Source organism: Lissotriton vulgaris, chromosome 5 (genome assembly GCF_964263255.1).
Source record: "Lissotriton vulgaris chromosome 5, aLisVul1.2, whole genome shotgun sequence".
NCBI classification, from domain to species: Eukaryota; Metazoa; Chordata; class Amphibia; order Caudata; family Salamandridae; genus Lissotriton; species Lissotriton vulgaris.
In genome coordinates, this window is record NC_141693.1 from 134,752,178 (window position 1) to 134,778,138 (window position 25,961).

The following is a 25,961-nucleotide window of genomic DNA, read 5'->3' on the forward strand; positions in this document are numbered from 1 at the left end:
AGCCTGCCAGAATCTGAGTCGATGAACAGCTTTGATTGATTGTCATAGGAGGGTGCCTAGAACACCACATCCTCCTGAATGGACGGAGACCTTGAAACTACCGACGCCTTCTTGGACGTGTCTGTGCTTTTTTGTGGCTCGAACGCTTTGGGTCGAGCTGTCAGGGGAAGTCCGAATTTAAGTGGTGCCGCGAGCATTGGAGACGAACCAACCTTTTTTGGGGGTGGCGCTGTCTTCGATCCGACCGCCTTCGTCTGATCAGTAGCTGGCTTGCGGCCTTGCGTCGACTCGAGCTCCTGGTGCGCAGCAGGTACGCTTTTTGGCTTCGACGAGACATGCTTTTTCGGGTCGGGTTTGCTTTTCGACTCGCAGGCCTTGCTTAACAGTGGCTTGGAGGCTGTAAGCTTCGGATCGACAGTCTTTTTAGCCTTGAGTCCTTTGCCAGTGTCGCCATGTTTGGACGTTGTTAATGCGACGTGCTTGACTGCAGGGACGGGCTTCTGCGCCCTGCTCTTCGGGTCGCCGCCCCCTTATGACCCCGAAGGGTCGATGACACTTTTAGATTTTTTCAGAGCCGACGAATCGGTGGCTGTCGATCCGAGTACAGTCTGTGGCAGTTTTGGTTTCGATTTTGCATCCGTCTGTTTCGGTTTCACCACTGAGATTGGTTGATCGACCGATAGCTCTTTAGAAGCATTCTTAGCCGGGCCTTGACGCGGGGCTATTGAATGTGGGTGAAGATCTTGGCTAAGGCCTTCCGGCGATGCCGCGACCTGAGCCGTAGAGAGTACAGTGTCACTCTTGGGTCCCGCAACTGCGGGTGGGCCTTGCTCATCACTCGAGTCGTCATAGACGGCTCCGATGGCTTCCGCGTCGTCTCCTACCTAGACGACGTCTTCCTCATGTACGTAGTCTTCATCCTCGTCCATATCGTAGTTGGAGTCGTGCTCCGACGCAGGGTCCGACTGCTGGTCAGGATCCTCTTCATCATCAACGCCCTCATAGTCTTCGGCCTCGAAGATGTTCTCCGGGTCGGGCGCCGTTCTCAGAGCCGACTGTCGTGCGGCGCGGCGAAGCCGAAGCGTCTTCTTGGACCGGAACTTGGAACAGGCCATGCAGCTGGCCTCGTCGTGGTCCGGAGATAGACATTTATTGCACACTGGGTGCACATCAATGTGAGGGTATTTGGAGTTGCAGACGGGGCATCTCTTGAACGGGCTCCGTTCCATTGTCGATGGAGCCTTTGGTGTCGAAGAAGGCAAACTGCCTTCGACGTCCTGTTAAAAGAACTGTATCAAGTAGGCACCGAACGAGAGACAATGCAGACGCCCCAAAGGCCTTTAGGCCTTGCGAAAAGAATTTGCATTGATTCCGAACTAGAGTCAAGAAAGTACATCCGAACCCAATGGCGGAAAAAAACAATCTGAAGATGGAGAGGATGCCCATGCGCACTGTAGTCCAGGGAAGGAGCCACCTATCTCGTGATACTTCGAAGACTCTTCCAGGACAACAATGTGCAATCATCCGGACCCAACACTAGGCGGCGATCTATGCACAGATAGGAATTCAGCAGCCCACATGCCTCGAACACAGGCTTTGTGGTTTTCAGCACTGTGTGCGGCTTCGGAGCCGGTGCGACTTTTGGTTTCGGTTTTGGGGCAGACACATGTTTCGGTTTTGGCACTTCTCTCGGTGTCGGAGCCGAAGGGTGTTTTGGCTTTGGTATCAACGGAGTCTTGCTCGGTGTCGAGGCACCGAAGGCATGGAAGATTTCTTCGGAGTTGAGCCGGAAGGCGGGACTTTCAAAGTAGATCAGCTGTCTCGACTGGGCCCAGCGGGCGGAGTGCTGACCTTTGCCTTCTGCTTGGGCAGATGTATGACGTTCGCACGCATACTTTTACCACGCATACCATTACCACGCAATTTTTACAACGCAGGACCCTTTACAACAAATGCCTTTACAACGCATTACACTACAACGCAGATACTATTACAACGCATACCATTACAACGTAAGTATATAATATTTTAAAATAATGTAACTAATAATTATTTAAATATTTTAATTAATTATATTATTTTTATTTAAGAATTTGTAAATATATGTTAAAAATACCCCTATATCCCAAAACCCAAACCTAGCCCTGAACCCTAAAAATACCCCTGTACCCCAAAACTCAATCCCAGCCCTGAACCCTAAAAATACCCCTGTACCCCAAAACCCAATCTCAGCCCTGAAACCTAAAAATACCCCTGTACCCCAAACCCAGCCCTGAAACCTAAAAATACCCCTGTACCCCAAAACCCAATCCCAGCCCTGAACCCTAAAAATACCCCTGTACCCCAAAACCCAAACCCAGCCCTGAACCCTAAAAATACCCCTGTACCCCAAAACCCAAACCCAGCCCTGAACCCTAAAAATACCCCTGTACCCCAAAACCCAAACCCAGCCCTGAACCCTAAAAATACCCCTGTACCCCAAAACCCAAACCCAGCCCTGAACCCTAAAAATACCCCTGTACCCCATAACCCAAACCCAGCCCTGAAACCTAAAAATACCCCTGTACCCCAAAACCCAAACCTGAAACCTAATACCCCTGTACCCCAAAACCCAAACCCAGCCCTGAAACCTAAAAATACCCCTGTACCCCAAAACCCAGCCCTGAAACCTGAAAATACCCCTGTACCCCAAAACCCAAACCCCGCCCTGAACCTAAAAATACCCCTGTACCCCAAAACCCAAACCCAGCCCTGAAACCTAAAAATACCCCTGTACCCCAAAAAAACCCAAACCCAGCCCTGAACCTAAAAATACCCCTGTACCCCAAAACCCAAACCCAGCCCTGAAACCTAAAAATACCCCTGTACCCCATAACCCAAACCCAATACCCCTAATAAATGTTTTTAAAAAAAGATAAACTTATCTATACTTACGTTGTAATGGTATGCGTTGTAATAGTATCTGCTTTGTAGTGTAATGCGTTGTAAATACACTTGCGTTGTAATAGTTTCGTTGTAACAGTATTTCGTGGTAAAAGATGCGTGGTAAAGGTTGTATACCGCTTGGGCGTATGTGGTGCAGGGGCAGTAGTACTCACGCGCTGACCCGATGGAATGGAGTCGGAGTCATCTGCCTTCAAGACTATCTGGAGATACGGTGAGTCTTCTTCGGGAACGAGTGGAGCCTCGTCGTCGAAGATGTCTTCCGGTGCTGGGGCTGATCTCATCTCGTGTCGACGGGCCCTCCGGTCTCGAGTGGTTTTCTTCGAGCGGAAGGGAGCACAGGCTGTGCCGGTCGTCTCGTTGTGGTACGGCGACAGACAGAGGTTACAGACCTCGTGGTGTTCGCTATGTGGAAACTTTGCTTGACATTTCGGGCATTTTCGGAACCGAGTCCTTTCCATATGGTGTAGGCCGCACGGCGTCGATAGGCCCAGAGGCCCACTTGGATGACCGGAATGGAAACTTTGGCGTCGAAAGGTGACGCCGATGTCGAAGGCAGGTAGTAATTGTTTTATGAAGTTCTGCGCGTCGAAGTTGCAGAAAAACTGTTTCTGGTCGGAGCGGAGAAACTTTCATCAGAACCCAGTGGCGGAAAAAAACAATCTGAGGATGGAGCCGATGCCCATGCGCAGTATTGTCCAAGGGAGGAGTCACCTATCGGGACTAGCAAAGACTTCTTCCAAGAAGACAACAACCTAAAATCATCCGAGCCCAACACCAGGTGGCGATCTAATGCACAGTGTACTATCTGCAGCTCATATGCCTCGAACATTACGTTTTAGTATTTGGTACGATTTTTAAAGAATATTTGCAGTTTGCAAAAATCGACAGAAGAAATTTCACAGAAAAACAGTCAATGGTTTCCTTTGAAAGAAAATTCATATTACTGGTAAGAACAGTTATCATTACTTTTGCGGTTCAATACTGGGTTAAAAAGGTACAGTACTGGCTTCTCTCTTGATCACAGGTGAGCATTTCGGAATTCGTTATTCAGCTGTTTTTAGATGAATATTTTAAAGTTTCAAAACTCCACACTTAGAAGAGATTTCAGAGAAAACCAGTCAATGTTAACCTATGGAAGGAAAATTAGTTATCAACTTTTAGGTAACTACTCAACTGGTGGAGTTAAGGTTCTAGGCATGGACTCAGGGGTCTCCCAGGGTCTAAAAGGTACAATAGTTACACCTTCAGCGGCACAGGGGCAGCCAGGTGCAGAGAGAGTAGGCCCAATGCAATCCAATGGAGGGTAGGGGGCCTTCGGTTGGTAGTTGCAAGCAAGCGGGCCACGCGGCTGTGGGAGCTGGGCTCCTGGTCACTTACTCAGGGCAAGTGGGGAAGTAGAGTAGGGTAGGTGTTGCACTTCCAGCGGCACTCGAGCGGCTGGGTGCAGGGGGCTTTTGAATCGTCGGGCGCTCAATGTTATCAATGGGAAAGTTAAAAAGTGAACAAAGGCTGCAGGCCCAGTGACGAAGATTCTTCAGGTGCGACCACCACTTCGAGAGGCAAGTTGGGATCTTGGAGAAGAGGTAGGTACCCCAAAAGAAGGGCACAGGGGGCCGCAGGGCGCCCGGTGCAGGGGTGTCTTTTGTTGTTGAGAAATCTTACTCTCGGCTGGTCGCGGTTGGGGGGGGTCCCTGGTTCTGAGGCTGCAGGTGTCGTCTGGTTCACCGAGGAGGGTCTTTAGGCCCTGACTTCGGGTCCCAGTCACCGAGGGGAAGTCCTCGTGGTCTTGGCTCACTCAGGCACAGGCCGGGCTTGGCGGGTGCAGAGTGGGCTGGATTTGCAGTTCCTGGCTGGCACCAGGGGTATTGCTGTTGGAACAGAACCACTGCTCATGGGAGTCCCAGTCTTTTGGAAGGTTCAAGGCAGGCAGGTCCTCCGGGGCTGTCGAGGTTGCTGTCCGCAGGAGACGCCAGAGTTTCCCAGGAGCAGGTTCAAGGATCAACAGGCCTGTAGTGCTCTGGGGCCAAGTCAGTGGGAGTTGTCTTTTGGTTAGCAGCTGCGCTGCAAGTCTTCTTGTTGTTGCAATCGGGATCTGAGGAAGGAAGGTTCAGGGTGCCCCTAAATACTAAATTTAGGGGCATTACAGGTAGGGACCAATGGGTCCCTGTCCTGGGGTGGGTACACCCCCTAGCCTGCTCCTCTCCTGTGGGAGGGGGCAGGAGCCTAGCTGTGATTGGGCAGGGCTCCCCATCTTCAAGGTGGCCAAAGCCCGTGGTCGTTCTTCACCAAGCCTTTCGCACCCGAGAGGTGGGGTGCCACAGACTGGCACCCCCCCACCCCCTTCCTGACATAGGGTTTCCCGCGAGTCTTCCCGCCAGAGTGGGGGTCAGAACTGGTGGGGGCCGGTTGCAGAGTACAGCAAATGGTCTGGAGTACCTCACAAAAGCTGAATGCTTTTGAAGCTTACCCTGCCCATCCTGGGGAAGGAGGCTTGGCAACTCGTCCCAGGATGTGCATTGTTGCAGGCCCAGGATAGCGGGGGCTCTCCACCCAGGGGTCCAGCAACATGTCTGCTGTGTGGCAGCCTCTGAGACAAGACGTGGATTGTAGGTTAGGTTTCAGGGGGCATCTCTAAGATGCCCTCTGTAGTGCATTTTACATTAAATCCCACACTGGCATCAGTGTGGGTTTAATGTGCTGGGAAGTTTGATATCAAACTTGTCAGTCTTCAGTGTAGCCATTATGGTGCGGTGGAGTTAGTAATTATAACCTCCCAGCACCATATACTCTTAATGGCATCACTGCACTTACAGTGCACAGGAATGGCCCTGGGTACTGTAGGGGCACAGGGCTCATGCACCTGTGCCCACACAACTGGCATAGGGCACCCAGCTAGAGGGGTGGCTGATGTATGCCAGGGCAGTGGGTTGGTGGGCATGGCACACAGGGATATGTGCCATGTCGACTCTATTTGGTTCTGTACCTAGACACTCAGCCTGCCAAGGCAGTGTGTGGGTGCCAGGGTACAGGCCCCCTAAGGGTGGCACAATAAGTGCTGCAGCCCTCTCGTCACCAGGCCCTGGGTACCATTTACTAGGGGCTGACAGGTGGCCAGAAGTGCCAATTGGGTTTTAGTTTCAACACAGTTTTAGGGAAGGAACATAGGCTCCGGGCACATGGTTTGCAGAAGCCCAGGGCACACTCAGTCAAAGCACATCAGCAATTCAGCAAAAAGTGGGGGCATACCAATGCAAGAAAGATGTCACTTTCTCACAGTTGGTCATCGATATGAAGCCTCTTCTTATTGCAGGAGGCACAGGGCCTAAAGAGGCCTTTCTTAGGAGTATCTGCCATGAAGATAAAGAGAACTTCCCTCAGAAGAAGGAATCCTGAAGAAAAAAACCACTGGAAATCCAGAAACAAGGAAAAAACTGAGCAGAGCTCAGTGGAGACTCCCTTAGCACGACGTGCGGTAGAAAATCTGAGGGACTAGAGCTCCTTCCAGGAAGGTTCCAGAGGGTGGTGATAGCGGATTGGATGTTCTCTAGAGTTTGGTCCTTTTTACAAATGGACCTAGATATGTTACTAATGTGAGGCCTTTGGCCTATCTCTTTATATGTCTAATGAGACATTACTTTTCTTATGTACCGGGGACTCCCATCCCGGCGACAGGGAAAGATTCAGGCATGTGAATCTATGAAAGGTACCCTAATACTGGATATCTACTGATAGTTCCAACAGGGTTGTGAACCAGGGTTGTCGAGCCCATGTGGGAGCAACTAGGATCATTGTGAGGGAATGTTGCTTGAGCTTCGGAACCACCATTAGAATTAGCGGGAGAGGTGGAAAATCGTAAGCAAATTTCACTGACCAATTAATCCATAGCGCATTGCATTTGGACAAGGGGTGTGGATACCTGGATGCGAACGTTGGGCATTTTGCGTTGAGGTGTGTGGCGAACAGATCGATTTCTGGGTACCTCCACATTTGGAAGAATGAGAGGACAATATGAGGATGTAGTTCCCATTTGTGGAGCTGTTCTCTTTGACGACAGAGCAGATCTGCTATCTGGTTGTTTACTCCTGGGAGGTGTTCTGCAAGGAGATATAACTTTTGAGGTACGGGCCATCGCCATATGCTTTGAGCTAAGTGTGAAAGCTGTTGTGTGTCTCGCCCCGTTTTATGTATGTAGTACATTGCTGTCATGTCTGTACGGACTAAGACAGCTTTGCCTTCAAGATGCAGTTGAAAAGCTTTCAATGGCAGAAAAATCACTAGTACTTCTACGTGGTTTATGTGGAGTTTTTTCCGTTGTAGGGTCCACATGCCTTGAATAAAATGTTTATGGAGATGAGCTCCCCAATCAGTGAAAGATATGTCTGCCGTTAGCATTATCTGAGGAACCGGGTCGAGGAATGGCCACCCTTTGAAAAGGTTTTGTGTATTCCACAACTGCAGAGAACTATGGGTGCGGCCGTCTACCAACACTAGATAGGTTAACTGACCTTGAGCCTGGTTCCACTGACGTGCCAAGCATTCCTGTAGGGGACACATTTGAAGTCTTGCGTAAGGGACAATCAGAATGCAGGAAGCCATCATTCTGAGCAACTGCAAAAACACTTGGGCTCGTAGTGAGTGTTGGGAATGAAATTCCGATAGGAGATTTAGCATGTTGCGAATTCTGACTGGATTGGGGTATGCTAGAGCTTTGCAAGTGTCTATTGTAGCTCCTAGATACGCTTGCATGTTGGATGGCTGAAGGTGAAACTTGGCAAGGTTTACAGTGAACCCCAAGTCGGGAAGCAGCTGAACTGTCTTGTGAGCGTGCATTATGTAGCTGTGTTGTGATTTGGCTTTTATTAGCCAGTCATCCAGGTAAGGGAAGACGTGAATGTATTGTCTTCTTAAATGAGCTGCGAGAACTGCAAGGCACTTAGTGAATACTCTGGGTGCTGTAGTTACCCCGAAGGGGAGAACTTTGAATTTATAATGGTGTCAATCCACCACAAACCTGAGGTATTGTCAGTGAGCTGGGTGAATAGGAATATGGAAGTAGGCGTCCTTCAAATCCAGAGTGGATACAAAGTCTCCTCGCTATAGCAATGGGGGCAACTGTGGGAGTGTGACCATATGAAAGTGGCCGGTTTGAATGTAGAGATTTAGCTTTCGAAGGTCTAGCATAGACATGAGAGAGCCGTCCTTATTTGGAATTAAAAAGTAACATTTGTCCTTCACTGGGAACCAAACACTGAGGGTAGCGTTGCAGAGCAGTCTGAGGCTTACTCAAGGAAGGTGGTGTGGGCTAGTAATCGCCATTTGCAGTTGCGCAAAAATAACACTCAATAATTGATTGTGCAGTCTGTACTTTGCTTTATAAAAGTTAGAGTACATTAAACACACACACTACTCAATACTATGCACCAATTTACAAATATACATAAGCTGATGGCATTACTTTGTGACGCTGCATAACATCTTCACCCCTCCCACAGAGGGGTTAGGTCTGGTACCACCACTCCCATGTATGCACAACATCTTGCCCCCAATGCAATTATTTGAACATAACCTGGAGCGCTGGAGCGAGAGCCCTGCGCACTGGCACCATAACAGTTGAGCCCCACCCCCCCCATTACAACAAACATTAAATAGGGGTACACCTGCCTTGGTGACAAATGACCCTGACTGAGCATCTCCTACTGACCATAAAGTATGCACCCCTACATCTTAAGGGTTAACAGTCTGGGGTCTTCACCTAGGCGCAGCAGCAAGAATACCATGTTTACGCACACTTTAGAATGACAATACTCATAACATTTGGATATAATTAACGATGCATTGCAATTAAAGCCCCTAAAGGCATCACCGATGATCACAGGATTATGCATATAATGCCAAACACCTTAGCAGGAATGTCTGATACATAACCCCGCTTTGCGTAGCCCATCACCTTGCACCAGTACTTCACGTCACATGACCTTCCGTCCCTCTATAAGGAATAACATTTGCAAAAGCATTTGTGGTGCAATTACACCTCTTCACCTCCAGGGGATGCCTTATTCCAGACATCTACCACCTGAGCCCTTCACTTCATGAAGCACTTTTCAATCACCCTCAGCTAAAGAACAAAAGTTCCACCCCAGAAGGATTAGAATGCATGCTGAGCCCTTGAGGGGTTATTCTCTCCAATCCCCAAGAAACTTAGGGTGGGACTTTCCTCTTCGTGCAGGGGGGAGACTGCGCTTCTCTAGCAGCTCCCCCAGCACCTTAGCACATGTGTGGTGGTGACCCCGCTCTCCTGGGGCCACCACAAGCCTTGAAAACACTGGATTGCCCCTGCAGGCCGGTCCTGGCATGCAAGGCATTATGGGCTTTGCTGCATAAGTGATGAGCGGCTCTCCCGCTGCTTCGAGGAGAGCTGCGCTGTGGCCTCCGGCTGAGTCTTTGGGTGGGTTGGAGGGTACGGTCCCACCCGGAACCCTAGGTAAGTGTAACAGCTCGGGGAGCCAAACCCTGGCTGTTCTGCCAGTGTTTCGGGTCCCGGTCCCACCCGGGTCCCTCACCGCTCCCCCGAAGCTTGCAGGGTGCTCGGTCCCACCTGGGCACCCCGTGCGAACTGCTGGGCTGAGGCCAGCCCGGGGAGCCCACCCCTGGCTGCCCCGGCTGGCTCCCTCCTGGCCCCGCACCCCTGTGTGCAGCCGCGGGAGCCGGCTCGGAATTTATGTCTGCCCGCTCCGACGGGCAGACGCGTCCACCTCCTCTGGTCGATCTGGACTGCGGGGGGAGTGCGCGGCACTCCTCCGGCCTCGTGCTGGTCTTCGGGCCCAGGGATGGGGTCCCGGGCCACCTCCGTGACTTCAGGGCCCGGGGATGGGGTTCCGGGCCCCCAGACATCTTCGGAGGGGGGGGGGGGGGGGGAGGGGAGGAGGGCAGGAGGAGGCGTGCCCCCACATCGGCGGAGGGCCGGGGTGGGTTCCTCATGCCCCCTTAAGACAATTTTCATGGGGGGGGGGGGGTGGGGGTGAGACGGCGCTCCCCCGCCCCCCTCCTTCACATCACTGGGGGCGAGGGTGGGCTCCTGGCCCCCTTCTGGCATCTTCACCCGGCTTTGCTTCCTCCTGGGGCAGCCCCCGGGACCTGACCCACACAGGGGGCATCTGAGACCACGCAATAAGTCGGTCTTCTTAGGGGTCGAAGATCGCCTACCTTCTGGTGGCCATATCTCAGCCCGGGAAATCCGATCTGCCCCATTATCACGCCTCCTTGCTCCTGGTGGCGTCCCCCAGCCACTGGGGGCACTCTCCTTCATCCTCCAGGTCTCCAAGAGGGTGCATTCTGCAGGGAGCGGTCTACACTGGCTCCCTGTGCCTCTTCTCCCTGCACAGAGGCCTCTTCTTTTGCGCACCAGTCCTGGTGACAGTCAGGGGGTCTCTCTTTCCAACTTCCAATTGCCAGGCTCCAGCACCTTCTGCCTCAGCAGACCACACCCCATAGAGAGATTCTCTTCCTGTGCAAGTACTTTTTAAAAGTTGAGTAGGGGGCTGGCAGGAAGCCTCTGTGTGTCCTATCAAACAGCAACACATCACTTCCTTGCCCCGGCTCCCTCCTTGTCCAGCCTCTGGGTTTGTTCAAAATGGTGTTGTCCAGTGTCTCTGGCCACATGGTCTCTGAAACCCAACTCCTACCCCCCCCCCTCACTGCCCTCACTGTGGTTCAGCTTGGTGCCTGGCACCCAGCAACAGCATTTGATGGATTGGCTTGTAGCTCCACCTATCTTTTCTCCTTGGAGGGAAGATCTTCACTCTGGGGGGAAAGGTCATTAATCTAACCTGCCAGGGCCAGACCCTAGCCAGGGACTCCGAGAAATATGACATTTCTGGACGACCCAAAAGCAGTACAAATATGACTTTGGACTCTGCAGAATACTGCTTTTCACCTCCACAACAATAGATATTAGTGCGTGTCTGGAATCTGTAGGCCTTGTGAAAGTTACTCTAGTCATGGGTTCCACCTTCCCATAAGGGAATAATGAAGTGAAAAACACAGTAAAATACACTGACTTTCCCTGGCATGTTTCCTTCTAGTGTATAAAGCTTATTCCATATCACCACCCAATTCTGCATAAGTCCTGCCACACCATTCACTCTGTAGCTGCTCCTGGATTGCGCACGCTAAGAATGTCCCCTGCGCAGCCCCTGCACGTGTGCTCACGTATATACACGTGTCTACATGTAACCAGCACAGTGCCCCATACTCCAGCTGCCGTGCAGCGGCCTAGTCAAGCCAGGGGGACACCAGTAAAAGCTCCATGCAGTCTCCATTATGAGTTTACCGTGGGCGAGTCCCAGATTATGACGCTCCCCCATAGTAAAAGCTCAACAATTAGGTGCTCAAAAAGCGAAAAATCCGGGCGGCCCCTAGTGTCAGAACCACCTTCTAACAGTAACCATACTGGATTATTTGTCTTACCCACTTGTCTGAGGTGACTAAATTCCAGAAAGGTAGGAATTGTGAGAGACGTCCCCCGACAGGAGTGGATTGATTGGGGGAAGTCACTGTTTGATGGCAGGGTGAAGAGCGGGTGGAGTTACCTCTGCCTCTTCCCCCATTATTTCCCCGGTAGTTCCCTCAGAAAAAACCTCGGGAAGAGGGGGATTGGCCCTTGTAAAAGGAGGAGGGATTATCTGTGGATATGATTTTTGAAACACCCCTATAAAAAGGAACAGCGAAAGGAACCTCTAGTAGAAGGCAATTGCAAAGCCCCCATGGAATTTGCAGTTTCCGTATCTTTTTTCATCTTTTCTAGGGATGTGTCGACAGCTGGCCCGAAAACATGTTTATCAAAAGGTAGATTAAGTATGGAAGGCTGTACCTCCTGCTTGAATCCAAAGATTTGAAGCCAAGCGTGCCTGCGTAATAGTGCGCTAGTGTTAATGGCACAAGCTGCTGTGTCTGACGCATCTAGTGCGCAATTAATGGAAGTATTGGTGATAAATTACCTTTCTGAATGAGGTCATTGGCTTTGGTTTTATACTCATCTGGCAAGTGCTGCATGAGTTTAACTCATCGCAATGAGCCCTATCGTAATGTGCTAATAGAGCCTGAGCGCTGGCAATACGCCAGTGGTTAGCAGCCCGAGAAGCCACTCTTCTGCCTGAGGCATCAATGAGTTTGGACTCCTGGTCAGGAGGAGGGGCGTCGACGGTAGTCTGGGAGTTAGCTCTCCTGTGAGCGTTGGACACTACCAGAGAGTCTAAAGGCAACTGACCTTTAATGTATGCCGGGTCTATAGGAGCAGGCTTGTATTTCTGGTCTACTCTAGGTGTGAGTATTCTTGCTTTGACTGAGTCTTTGAATAACTCATATGCATGCTTTAGCAAGCCCTTGAGCATAGGTAGGGTAGGAGTAGAACTTTGTGAGTGTGTTAGTGTCTCAAGCAAGAAACCCCCCTCTATAGGGTCTGTATGAAGTTCCACTCCGTGGTACTCGGCAGCCCTGGTAATAAGCTGGACATAGCCTATGTTATCAGGTGGGGAGGGACTGGAGGGATACAGGTCAGGGTTCTTATCCTGGTCTTGTTCCCAATCATTCTCCCAGGGATCAGCGTCCTGTGGTATGCCCAGATCCTGTGGCACATTATGGTCTTCCTCCCCGTCCCTATCCCCAAAGTCGTCATCCTGTGTGTCCTGTGATAGTGGAAGTGGTGGTGAATTTGATGGTTTAATTATCAAATTTGGGTTAGGTGGAGGAGGGAGAGGTATGTGTGGGGGAAGAAGGGTTAGTGCCCATGTCCTTTTTCTTCAGAGCTGTAGAATGATCTTCTGTGAGATCCAGCTTCCGTTTTTTAGGAAGAATGACCTGGAGGTGCCCAGTTTTAGGGTCAATGCTTAATCTTTTGTTTGGGATCCAAACGTGGCTCTTCAGGGCGAGGTTCTTTGGATGGGGTTGATTTCGGTGTTGAAGACTTAGGCTGAGAGTCTTTAGGCGCCAAGTGTTTGGAGTCGGAGTGCTTTTTAGCAGGTTTAGGTTCTGAACCTTTGGAGTAGTAGGTTTCGGATTCGAACTTTTCAGCGCAAGGTGTTTCGGCTCCGAGGCCTTAGGCTTGAAGGCTTTGTGCTCCGGGTCTTTGTGCTTTGAGGGAGACTGGCAAAGCCTTCTGTTTGTGTTTCGGTGCCGAAGGAGTTGGTTCGGCACCGGAATGGGACTGGCTCAAGCCAGAGCCCGAAGGCTTGTGTTTGTTTCTCATAGCCGAGCCGGAGGGCGGGGCCTCTGAAACTTTTTCTTGGTGCCGACCTGAGCCCGAGGGCGAAGGTGATACCGGAGCCTTAGATTTTGGGTGACTGGACACGTGGGGATCTGTACTCGCGGTACGTTGACCCGGAGTGATGGCAAGTCCTTCTTACAGGTCAGAATCAGCTTTAGACACGGAGACCAGTTCTTCCCCTGCTTCTGGTGGGAAACAGAATCTTCGAAGAGGTCTGGAATGGCGCTGCTGCCGCTATGCATCTCGTGACGTCGAGCCTGACAATCACGAGTGGTCTTCTTCAATCTGAAAGATTGACATGCTTCACAGTCCTTTTTGTGGTATTCGGGGATAAGCAGAGGTTGCAGACCTCGTGCAAGTTGGTGCGAGGAAACTTAGCACAACACCCGGGACATAGGTTGAATGGAGTCCGTTCCATCGACTGCTGGCTTGGTCGGCACGGGTAGACCAGACCGCCCGTCTCGAAGTTTACGATCGAAGGTTTTCAGATTTTACACGATGCACATCAAATGGAAAACGGCGATCAACAATACCGTTGAGAGTAGAGGATTGCGAGTCAAAGGGGTTTGAAAACTATACCGAACAGGAGCGCAGCAATTCACATCTTAAGCAGATGGCAGAAAAAAACAATCTGGGGATGGAGTTGATGCCCATGCGCACTATCACCAAAAGGAGGAGTCACCTAACTCGTGACTGAAAGTCTTCTTCGAACAACAACAAAGTGTAAACATCCAGATCCAACACCAGATGGCGATCTAAGCTAAAGCATATGATCTACAGCTCATATGCCTCGAACAGGGGTGTCCCAAAGTGTGTTTGCCCTGTCCAATTTTCCATAGGAAAAATGAACAAAAATTCAGAAATAGCAGTTCAACGGAATTCTACTAAATATGGTAGAAAGCTGGATCTATAACTAGAAGCATACTTTTTTCGATCTGGTGTATATCCGTTCAGTAGTTTCAGACATTAATGTTCTTGAAGTAAAAGTTGCATCTGCCATTTTAGGTTAAAGTAATGTTATAGTTGGGTGAAAATATCAGTTAAAACAAAATGATTAACAATAGCGGTATCATTACTGCAGTAGAGTACAAAATAGTTGTTCCGGTAAAGTTCAGTGCGTTTAATTGTTTAAAACATTTCGTTTTAACTGACATTTTCACCTAACTATAAAGTCTCTTTAACCTTTTTCTAATGAATGAATGAATGAATGAATGAATATCTCGCTCTCCAACATATATATGCTTAAAGAGACACACACACACACATACATACAGACGAAAACTTGTTGCCCAAACATGTAGGTCTATTTCATTCTAATGCATGTGCACTTTTGCTGGTTATAACAGAAAAAGAAAAGAAAAAAAATCTGAAGCAATCCAACTGCCTGCATTTGTGCCGACTTCCTGTGTTTGCCCATTTCTACTTTGGAGAAGATGAGGTGGTCGGACAGTGACTGGGAAATGTGTATTGTGTAGACAAAGGTTTTGCACACTGCCTATGGATTTCGGTTGTGTAGTGCATGTATCACTTTACAAGTGCTAACTACAAAGGGGGTAGAGAATACACATATATATATATATATATACACACACACACACACACATACATTATACATACATAAATACACAAGCAATGCATGCACTACACAACTGAGATGCATAGGCAGTGATCAAAACCGTTGTCTACATCAATAATGTTGAATTATGTCATACATGCAATATACACAAATATGAGCCTACAACTATTTATGGGTTCAAATGAGAACTCATCCTTAAAAAAAACAATTAAAATAGTTATTCACGGATAATCTTCCAGAGTACCTTTTACTAGAAGGCTACACAAGGGAAATAGCAGCATATTTCGAAAAGAGATAGGATACTATAATAAAGGCAGACTTGGTGCTGTGCAAATGCGAAATAATGATGGACAAGTATTAGAGGGCACCTTTTGTGTGTCTAGGAAGACCTGATGTAATTTCGCTCAATTGCATAATGTAACGCAATCTACTGGAAAATGTGAAGCCAATTTTTATTCTTTTTGTCTCAACGCACAAGTTACTTACCTTCGGTAACGATCTATCTGTAAGAAACAGTAGTTAGTATTAGATTCCTTACCTTAGGATATCCACAGGGGTCAGACTGGATCCGGAAAACTTTGCGTAGCAGTACCCCTGCGCGTCGGCGGCAGCTTCGCACTTGCGAGCGGACGTCAGTTCTTAAACACAGCTTTTCTGTGCCAGAAACACAGAGCCATGATAAAAACCAACACTGGTGCCATGAAACTAGGGCCCTGAAAAGGGATGACCTTAACCCTATTTTATTTTTATTTATTTTCAGAGTTTTATATAGCGCGAACAAGATCTTTGCAGATATCAGAGCGCTTTACATAGACGGGTACATGAGGGAACAAAGTCAAATAGGTGGTCGATAGTTCACACAGTACAGAAGGGAACATGAGGGAACAAAGTCAAATAAGTAAATCAGTAGATCATACAATACAAATAATACAATTGGGTGGCTGCAAAGCAGTCAAGTGGGTGATAAGACAGCTCGTACAAGTAGATAAGGGGTCAAGCAAGTAATACAGATCATCGCAGGGTGTTGATAGGGTTCGAGATAGTAGTACAGGTGAATTTAGCCATGAGGATAGCTTTTACTTCTTTTTTGAAGAGTGTAGTGGAAGAGATAAGCCTGGTTTCGGGAGGGAGTGAGTTCCAAATCCTAGGCGCCATTCCTGAGAAAGAGCGTTTGTATGTTTTCTGTTATCTGTTTGCAGAACAGGAAGGATGGGTGGGGCGGTAAGGAATCTAATACCAACTACTACTGTTTTACAGATATATCGTTACCGAAGGTAGGTAACTTGTGCATCTGAAAGAAACAGGTTAGTATTAGATTCCTTACCTTAGAATAGATACCCCAGCAATACAAACCCCGGTGGTGGGTCTGCGAACCAATGTTCACACCAGAAAGTCCTGGAGAACGGAACGGCCGAAAAAGCCATCTCTCCGGACTTGGCTGTCCAGGCAGTAGTGTCTTGCGAACGTGTGCAGTAAGGCCCACATAGCTGCCTGACAGATGTCCTGCAAGGGGACTCCTCGTCCAAGGGCAGTAGTAGCCGCCGTGGCCCGAGTGGAATGGGCAAGCAGCCCCACAGGAGACTCCTTTTTAGCCAGTAAATAACAAGCCTTGATACACAAGACGACCCATCGAGAAATGGTCTGTTTTTGTGCACCGCCCGACCCTTCTTAGCGCCCACGTAACCAACAAAGAGTTAATCATCCACCCGGAACTGGCGTGTGAGTTCCAGATAGTACGAGAGCGCACGTTTTGGGTCCAGAGGGTGGGGTCTCTCTTCCTCTTTCGAGGGACGCGGAGGCGGAAAGTAGGTGGGCAAGGTGATGGACTACCCGATGTGGAAGGATGTGACTACCTTGGGCAGGAAAGAGGGTCACGTTTGCAACACAACTTTGTCCGGATGGACAGAAAGGAAAGGAGGTTGTGAAGAAAGAGCCTGGAGCTCACTCACTCTCCTGGCAGAGGTGATGGCAACCAGGAATGCAGTCTTAAGGGTAAGAAGACGAAGAGGACAGTTATGAAGTGGCTCGAAGGGAGCGCACATCAGATAAGTCAGAACAAGGTTCAAGTCCCACTGAGGCATCACGAAAGTAACAGGGAAGAACATATGAGAGATGCCCTTCAAGAACCTATTTACAACTGGGGACTTGAACAAAGAGGGCTGATCAGGGAGCCTTAAGAAGGCGGAAATGGCAGAGAGGTAGCCCTTGATAGTGCCCAGAGCAGAGCCCTGCTGGGCAAGAGAAAGAAAGGGGAGAACCTCAGAAAGAGGGCAGAGAGTGGATCCACAGCCTTTGCTGTGCGCCATGCCACAAATTTGTTCCACCTGCAGGCGTATACAGATTTTGTGGAGGGACGCCTGGCTGCCAGAATCACATCACAGACTTCAGGAGGTAGGTCAAATGGCCTCAACTGTCACCGCTCAATCTCCACGGATGGAAGTCGAGGTTGCACATGTTCCGGTGGAGGACTGTCCCCTGCTGCTGCGACAGAAGGTCCTCCTGAAGAGGCAGACGAATCGGGGGATCGACTGACATACTGGGTAGCTCGGGATGCCAGTACCTTCGCGCCCAGTCCGGAGCCACAAGGATGACTTGGGCCCGGTCGTGCCTGATCTTCAGCACTCTAGGCAGAAGTGGTATAGGCGGAAAGGCGTACTACAGACCGCAACTCCACTTGCGACAAACCGCGTCTCCGAGCGAGTGCCGCCTTTGAAATTCCAACATGCAGAACTGAGGACATTGCCCGTTCTCTTCTGTGGCGAATAGATCTAACCAAGGCTCTCCCCACTGCTGAAAGAGACCCTGCGCCACGTCCGAGTTTAGACACCATTCGTGATCCATCATACACCGACGGCTGAGTTAGTCTGCCCTGACATTCAGGGAACCTGCCAGGTGTTGAACCACCAGGATCACGCCCTGATGTTTTTGGGGGAAAGACTGAAACCCCTAACCTGCGCAGATGAGCTGCGACCATCGCCATCACTTCCGTGAACACCTATGGGGCGCTGGTAAGGCCGAACGGGAGCACAGTAAACTGAAAGTGCTTGTGGCCTACCGTGAACCGCAGGTAGCGCTGGTGGGCCGGCAGGACAGGAATGTGGAAATAGGCGTCCTGCAAGTCCAACGCTACCATCCAGTCTCCTGGGTCTAGGGCAGCTAAGACCCGAGCCAAAGTCAGCATCTTCAACTTTTCCTTCCGGAGGAAGCCATTGATGTTCCGCAGGTCCAAGATAGGGCGTAGGCCCCCTTTGCCCTTCTTGGGAACCAGAAAGTAGCGGGAGTAACAACCACACCCTACTTCTAGAACAGATACGCGCTCAATGGCCCCCTTGGCCAAGAGGGCCGTAACTTCCTCTTGCAGAAGTTGCAAGTGATCCCCGACACTCGGTGGTACTGCGGTGGCATGGCTGGAGGGGTCGCCTCGAAGGCGAGGGAGTAGCCCCTTCGGACGATTTGCAGCACCCACCTGTCCAATGTGATGGAGCACCAGTGGAGGAGGTGATGGCGACCCCTGCCCCCCACTGGCGTCAAATGGGCCTGAAAGCTTGGACTAGGAAGGCTTTGAGGCGGATGCTGCGGGGGTAGATGTGGACTGGCCACGCCATTGTCCCCCGTTACCACTGCGACAGTAACCACGTCCGCTGCCGCGCTGAACGTTAGCCTGCAGCCTGTGGCTGGCAGCACGTGCGAGGGCGCCCCTTCCGTGGCCACGAAAGGAGCGCTAGGCAGAAGATTGCTGGCGCGGGGCCGACAGGCCCAAGGACTCTGCTGTAGCCCTGGAGTACTTAAAGCGTTCCAGCGCACTATCTGCCTTGCCACCGAAGAGGTGGCTGCCATCGAAAGGCATGTCCATAAGGGTGTTCTGGACATGGGCCGAGAAGTTGGCGGACCTTAGCCAGGCGTGGCGGCGAACTGCCACAGACGTGGAAATTGCTCTTCTCAGCGAGTTCGTGGTATCCAGTCCACATCGTATGAAGTACCGCGCTGCGTCTCTTCCCTCCACAAGGGCTTGAGCGAGCTTCACCCGGGCTCCCTCCAGGCACTCAGGCAACACGGCCGCAACCGTATCCCACAGGGAGTGGGTGTAACGGCCCAAGAGGCACGCAGTATTGACCGACCGCAACCCCAAACTAAGGGAGGAGAACATCTTCTTGCCGAATTGTTCATACCTCTTGCATTCCCGATCTGGTGGTGCAGTCGGGAATGCGGATTGGGAAGTAGAGGCCTGGACAACCAGGCTCTCGAGGTGGGGTGGGTGGACAGGAAACTAGGATCGCCCGGAGCAGGGCGGTGGCCCTAGTTTCAGGTCCAGGGGGACGTGTAGCGGGCCTGGACTAAGTGCCCAACAGGAAGTCTGTGAGAGCCTCATTAAACTGCAGTAGAGGCTCTGGGGAGCTTACCTGCGATTTAAGGACCTCCAGGAGGATGTTAGACCTCACCTTTGCGACGGGGAGCTCAAGAGCCAAGGCCTTGGCCGCCCTCGTCAGCACCACACTATAAGGAGCCCCCTCCTCCGTAGCAAAGGTAGGAGGTGAGACAAAGCCAGTGTCTAGGGAGGTATCAAGGCCACTGGCTTCCCCATGTTCCTGGGTCCAGTCCTGAAATGACTGCCACTCATGTGCCAGAGGGTCCTCAGACCACTCCCAGTCTACCTCGTCGTCCTTGTCCTGGAATTCAGGGGTAAAGGATGGACCCAGATCCTCGAAGAATTCCTCTTCGGCAGGCGTCGTATGCAGCGTCAAGAGACGCCGCTCCGACGCTGGATCCGGACCGAGGGGTGGGCCAGGGACGGCGTCTTGCGTGGACGGCGCCGGGGTGACACCCTAGGGGCAGACGCCGGCGGGGTCGTAAGGTCGACCAGCGGCGACCCGGAACCGGATCCAGTGGGGCCTTGCAGCGTCGGGGCCAAAGCACCCGGCGGCGCCGGGGCCGAAGCACCCGCTGACGCCGAAGCACCCGGCGGCGCCGAAGCACCCATCCCGCTAGGGCTCCCAGTCGGGGCCACGGGGCCCGAAGGCGCCACAGAACCCAACGGAGGAGCGAGCGACATCATGGCCATGAGGAAGGCATTGATCTCCGGCGTCGCACTCTTCCCAGGGACCGGCGGGTATGGAGCAGGCCACGACGACGGCGGCTCCGGAGGCGCCGCTTCGCTGGTGTCACCCGAACCCCCAGCCGCATCGCGCGCGCTTCGGGGGGAGTCAGAAGAGCGATGTCGCCTCTTCGACTTCTTGTGCCTCTTACCTGAGGACTTGGAGCCCGACGAGTGGTGTCGACTCGCCGAGCTGTGATGACTCCGGCCCCGCGACAGGTCCCTCAACCTCCTTCCAGACCGTTACCTCGAACAGCGCAGGCCGACTGCCGGAGCTCGAGGCACTTACGGGACCGCTCCCGTCTAGCCTTCAACGTCAAGGCCCAGCAGTCGGGGCACGACTTGTCATCGTGGTCGGGCCCCTAGGCACTGCCGATGGGGGTCGGTAACCAACATCAGTCTGTTGCAGTCGTTGCAGAGTTTGAACTCGGCCATCCCTACTGGCACCAATGGAGTCGTTAGACTCGAAACGGATCCAAAAAGGATCAAAAAAGCATGTCAAAAAGTGACTAAAGGGTACCACTTTCTCCGGTCCTGCGCTTGCTGGCGCGGAAAAAAGAAGAACTGACGTAAGTTCGCGAGGGCGGTGTCTACGTACTCCGGCGACGTCATCCCAGCCCCAACGACGCAGACGACGGACGCAGAACCGCAGACAACGCCTACCTACGCGCAGGGGTATTGCTACGCAAACTTTCCTGGATCTAGTCAGACGCCTGGGGATATTCTAAGGTAAGGAATCTAATACTAACCTGTTTCTTTCAGATTCTCAATCTCAGAGTTAAACTTGGAATGAGACAGAAGGTGAAAGAGAATGTTTTGTTCAATTAGTCTTACCTCTCAATTACAACTTTAAACTGGAGTGTAGCAATCACCCTTACATTACACAATAGGCAATTATATTACACAATTGAAAGCTTTTTTAATAACAAATCTTTTGATATTCATGCTCACGGACTACTTAACAGATAGCTGTGGTAGTCTATAAGAGGCTGCAGAGAACTCAACACCTCCATCTCATTTTCTCAAGTATGAAGTTATTTATATGAACAGTTGACTGCTATTTATAAAAGATCCAATGGTGCAGAACCTTCTCTTATTTTCAAACACATCAGGCAGCTAGTGAGGCCCTTTCTAGGGTACTGGAATACTCAGAGTACTGGGGAGCCGCCACTTTGTCCGTCCCATAAATCCAATAGTAATGCACTATAACTGATCAACTAAGTACTTCCTTTAAGCCCTCGACTATCCAGGTAGCAGGATCGAGTAGTGCAAGCGCAAACCAATGGTGGATACATGTTGAGACGCATATTTCAGTTAACATGAGACAGAAGGCGTCTGCGTGGCTTTGAGAAACACAGATGCCCTAGTCAGTTTCTAGATAGGATGGCGTATTTTCACCCAAAGAACGCAACAAACCCACTGGAGGTACACTTAAACTTCTTGGAATATCACAACTACGCTCTTATGTTAAAGAGGCACCAAAACTGCCCAGCTAGCACCCATCACATCTATGCATGGCTATAATATCAGACAGTTAAAAAATTAAAAAAATGAAAAGTACAGCGAAAGAGCATGCTTGATCATCAAACTTGAATGGAAAAACCAAAGCTGTCCAGAAACGGGCAGGATGGCATAGATTCACAAAGTTATGCAGAGATCTTTCCTCCTAAAATGTTATCCTGTACAAAAACTCAAATATATATGTGAAAATAGTTATTGTTTTAAAGTATGGTAGTTAATTTGTTTTTAATGCTTACCTGGAGTTTCCTTGCCATAGCCACCACCTCATGATCTGGAGGGTTATATTTGTAACAGTTGGAAAACATTAACCGTATGTCAGCTGCAAAACCCTGCGCATCTTGATAATCACGCCCATCCATTTTTTTCTGAAACAAAACAGTGAGCTATCAATGGATGAACCAATATGTCAAAATGTAATTTACAACTTTGAAAAAGCCATGTTACAAATCCTCTCCAAAGTGCATCTACTAAGGCACAAAATTGCTCCAAAAATACTGAAATTATTATATTTGAAAGCAAATTACAGCTTAAATCAATGGAGTGTGAAGAACCTACTTCCATTAAATAACAAAGCAGCATCACTTTAGAGATGCACACTTAGGTAGCCAAATACAATAGAGATGCATTTCAGCATGTTTCCCATAAAATATAATGGGGATATACATTCCTAGTCACTTCAGCATAATCCCTTAAGTGAGGATCATTCATTAGTTCTACTCTTAATAATATTAGAGCACACAAAGTACAATCTACAATGTACAATCTACAAAGTACAATCTATGAGAATACAATACACAGCTTTCAAAAACATGATACCGAAGGAAGTGCATTTGGATGTAGAAACAAGGGCCAAGGAGTTACACATTTCACATACCTAAAATGTGCTGAATTAAAGTTAAGCAACTGAAGGTTTTATTCCCTTAACAGCTGTATAGATTAGACTTCACGTTTATTTTCCAAACGGGCTAAGAGTTTCCAGCAGTGGAGCAGTTAGCGTGTTAGTAGCCTAGGTGACAAATGGGCACAGTGAACCACAGATCTACACTGCCTACCACGATTTGATTCAAGTATTCATGCCAGTGCACACAGATCAAGCTACAAACCAAAGCCTTTGGGGTCCAAATTGTAAACCTTAATGAGGAGGAAGTTTAATGCTTTAAAAACATTAAACACTCTTCGCTGTGCAAACAAATACTATTATTCCATGCTATAAGATCAGGGACATTGTCAACCGAAAAGAAAAAAACATGGACATCTCTTGCAGGAGACAGTTACATGGCCTACCAAAGCACATCACAATAATATAAGGTATACATGAACACAAGCCATGTAACTCATAACACGAATTCTGTTAAAGCCCATTTGCTCTAACACATGAGACAGAGGAGACTGCAAGCTGCAACATAGTTATTAGAAGTAGACTTTTAAATGGGCAGATTAAATGTCCAAGGTTTTCTATTGATCTAAGGTTCAAAACTGAGGGCCCATAGCTCTAACTTCTTCAGTGCCAATACATGGTTCAGTTAGTCTCTCCTATGAAGGTTTCCATTGAGAGGTAAAAAGGTAAGCATACCTAGCACACCTACCACATGGTACTAAAAGTCTTAGCAGTAAAATCTAAAGTAATGCAACACCTACCTATACTTCTTAACCACCATATATAGATGTGAATTTTTGCATCCAAAAAGAACCAGTAAAACATACATGAACACAAACCTACTCTGTCTTGCAATGAATAGCACCAAGAAATAATGAAAGATGAAACAAGCCGATACGAAGGTCCAATATTTCAGCACAAAAATAATTAGTATTTCCCCCAATACTCGTAAACATTGTGGCAACAAGCAACAATACAAAGGGCAAGACCAGTGCAGTAAGAAAGACTACCAAGATAAAGGTAAAATGAATGACTTAAACAAACAAGAACAGACAAATTTAATAAACATAAGCACAGTCGTAAGCTAAGCAAAAAACATTACTAAGTCAGTACCTCATTAACTAACACTCACAACTAGGAAATAGGTCTCAAGTGAGCCAAATAAATGTAAAATACCTGGGACAATCACAGAAAGATGTCAAGTAAGTGGAGACAAGTAAGGCAAGTGAACACAGAATGAACAGTGGCAACTCAAATACAGCCCGACTAACTACAGATAACAAATAACGTCATAAAACAAATGGTTCACTGTGTCATCAGTGAAGGAAAAGTGTGCAAGGCACCAACTATGATGACATGAACAGATGTGTGCACACAACTTCCACAGTTGGATAAAACTTGAGATCATTCCACACAAACATGTGGATACCTTTAACATGGTCACATAAGAATGCACAAAAACTGAACTTTTTTCCAACGAGCATTCAAGAACTACCAGTACAGAGTAATCCATGTTGTACATAGGTAAGACCTAGGTTCAAAATATCATGGTGCTAACTTTCCAGAGCAACCCATCCGGACTATTACCAGGTTCGGAAAGAAGACTCATCTGTAGGACTACCTTCATGGCACTGCTAGACTAGCTGTAGAGCCTTCACCCAGCAAAGACACTAAACCTTAATCGCCTGACATTTCAAAAAGCTGCAAAGATCTAGCTGACTTATCTTTCCTGACACCAATTAATGGACATCGAATGCACAGGCCAGTGAAACTAGTTGTTAAGTACTGACAAGCATGATGATCGTGTACCCTTCTGCAATAATAGGTCCACAGTCACACAACTGGATCATCCTGCAAAGTAACACTTCCCACGCAGATGACACCAACTATAAACTCTCCCAACTAGACATTCAAATTTAACCTGTATCAGAGTCTTGGGCCACACCAGTGCTCGAAATGCACTTCAACGTTACAACTCGATACAATATGCATGTCGACAGATTTAAAACATTTACCTGGCACAGAGCCAATGATGAGGCACAAGAGTAACAAACTCCAAGATTATACAGTAGCCATATCTATAAAAACGCAACTTTGCAGATAAAGTTTTACAAGAAATAGAAAAAGGTAAAGTATCCATTTGCCATTCTTAACCCCTTCGATGCTGATGACGAGCTGAGCTCGTCATCAGCCACGGGGGGGCGTGTGCGGATGACGAGCTGAGCTCGTCATCTAACGCTGCTTTTTTTAAAAAGCTGCGTAGCGCGAAAATTACCGCCGCAGCGATGAGGTTAAAGCAACGTACCAAAAACAGGACAGGCCTGGTACTGACAAGTTTTGTGCCCATATGGAAGATCTGAAAACTTTTAGCTATTCGCCAATATAACGAAGTGAAATGTGTGGGGATGGGTGAAAAACACAAAGTGAACTTTTCAAAAAAGGAAGATGTGCCCTCTGCAATCTCAAAATTGAAGAATGTTAGAAATTGCCAGAATTGCACGCAAGTCCAACTTAAGGTCAAGGTACTCGTGAAGAAAACTAGTAGGTAGGGGCAACAAGGAAGTTCAGGTTCAATTTCTACACACATAGGTTCATGTCGACATGCTGGAGGTCCTCTTGAATGAGAGTTTCAGTACTTGCTACATCTTTGCCGCAAAACATTAAACTGAACATCGAGGAAGGCATTACACTGCACTTGGCCTCTATGTTTATTTATTTATTTATTTATTGACATTTGTAGAGCGCGGCGAATACCCGTGGGCGTCTCGGCGCTAGTTAAGGGATGGATCAGCAACTGGGGTAAAGAAGATATACAAGGCTATTGGTCAAATAACCACGTCTTTAGCTGTTTGCGGAATGTGAACAGGGAGGGACTTGCTCGGATATGTGCAGGAAGGGTGTTCCAGAGTCTAGGGGCGGCAACCAGGAAACGCCTGTCGCCCCAGGTGACTGTTCTAGTGCAAGGCACAGCCAAGAAGTTCTGAATAGAGGAACGAAGAGATCGGGTTGGGACATGATGGAGAAGATTCTGTTTGAGAAAGTGGGGACCTTGATTATTGAGTGACTTGTAAACATGTTCTAACAATGTTAGAACAATGTTCTAACCACCTTTCGTCTGTCAGTCAAGATGTATAGACCGGTTGCTTGTCTTAAATACATGTAGCGTCTCACTCTTTCAAGTATCTACTTCACTAAATACAGCAGTCCTAAACCAATGGTCACGAGTCAGGTAAAACCTTCCAGTGACTCTGCACACTTATCTGATCAGTGTCAACTTTCAGCAGCTTGTCTGCGTCCAGTCCAAAGCTTCTGATGATTTAGGGCTCTATGGTATTTATTTTTTCTAATAAATATTCTATTCAGGTACGCTCCCTTAACTCTTCATAGAGGCTGTGGATTTCTTCTTTATTCTCTGTGCAGGCCAGGCTTCTCCCGTCAGTGTGTCCTGAAATCCCCTTTAAGGCCACAAAAGGCCCCCGGACATACCCAAGTCCCATCAAAAGCTCCTGGAAGGCCTCACTTTTAAAACCCACTGGGTTGGGGAGACGCATTGGGCAGTAAGAGTCTCCCAGCACATTTCTAACATTCTTCATGCATCTATCTTTGAATCTCAGGATTATTGACATCCCCCTCTAGTCCACATGGTCCAGTCCATTTCTCCTGCTCTTACAAGCTGCATCACCAGGTA

The 25,961-nt window shown here is 48.9% G+C and overlaps 1 protein-coding gene across 8 annotated transcripts in view; it reads right to left on the bottom strand.

Moving 5' to 3' along the window:
- BRD3 (bromodomain containing 3) overlaps positions 1–25,961 on the bottom strand; it is a 374,663-nt gene that overhangs the window by 226,128 nt on the left and 122,574 nt on the right. For all 8 annotated transcript variants that reach the window (XM_086921064.1, XM_086921060.1, XM_086921061.1 and 5 more), the window contains exon 8: positions 21,633–21,761. In XM_086921064.1, coding sequence (XP_086777190.1) covers positions 21,633–21,761 — 129 coding nt within the window. The remainder of the gene's footprint in view (positions 1–21,632; positions 21,762–25,961) is intronic.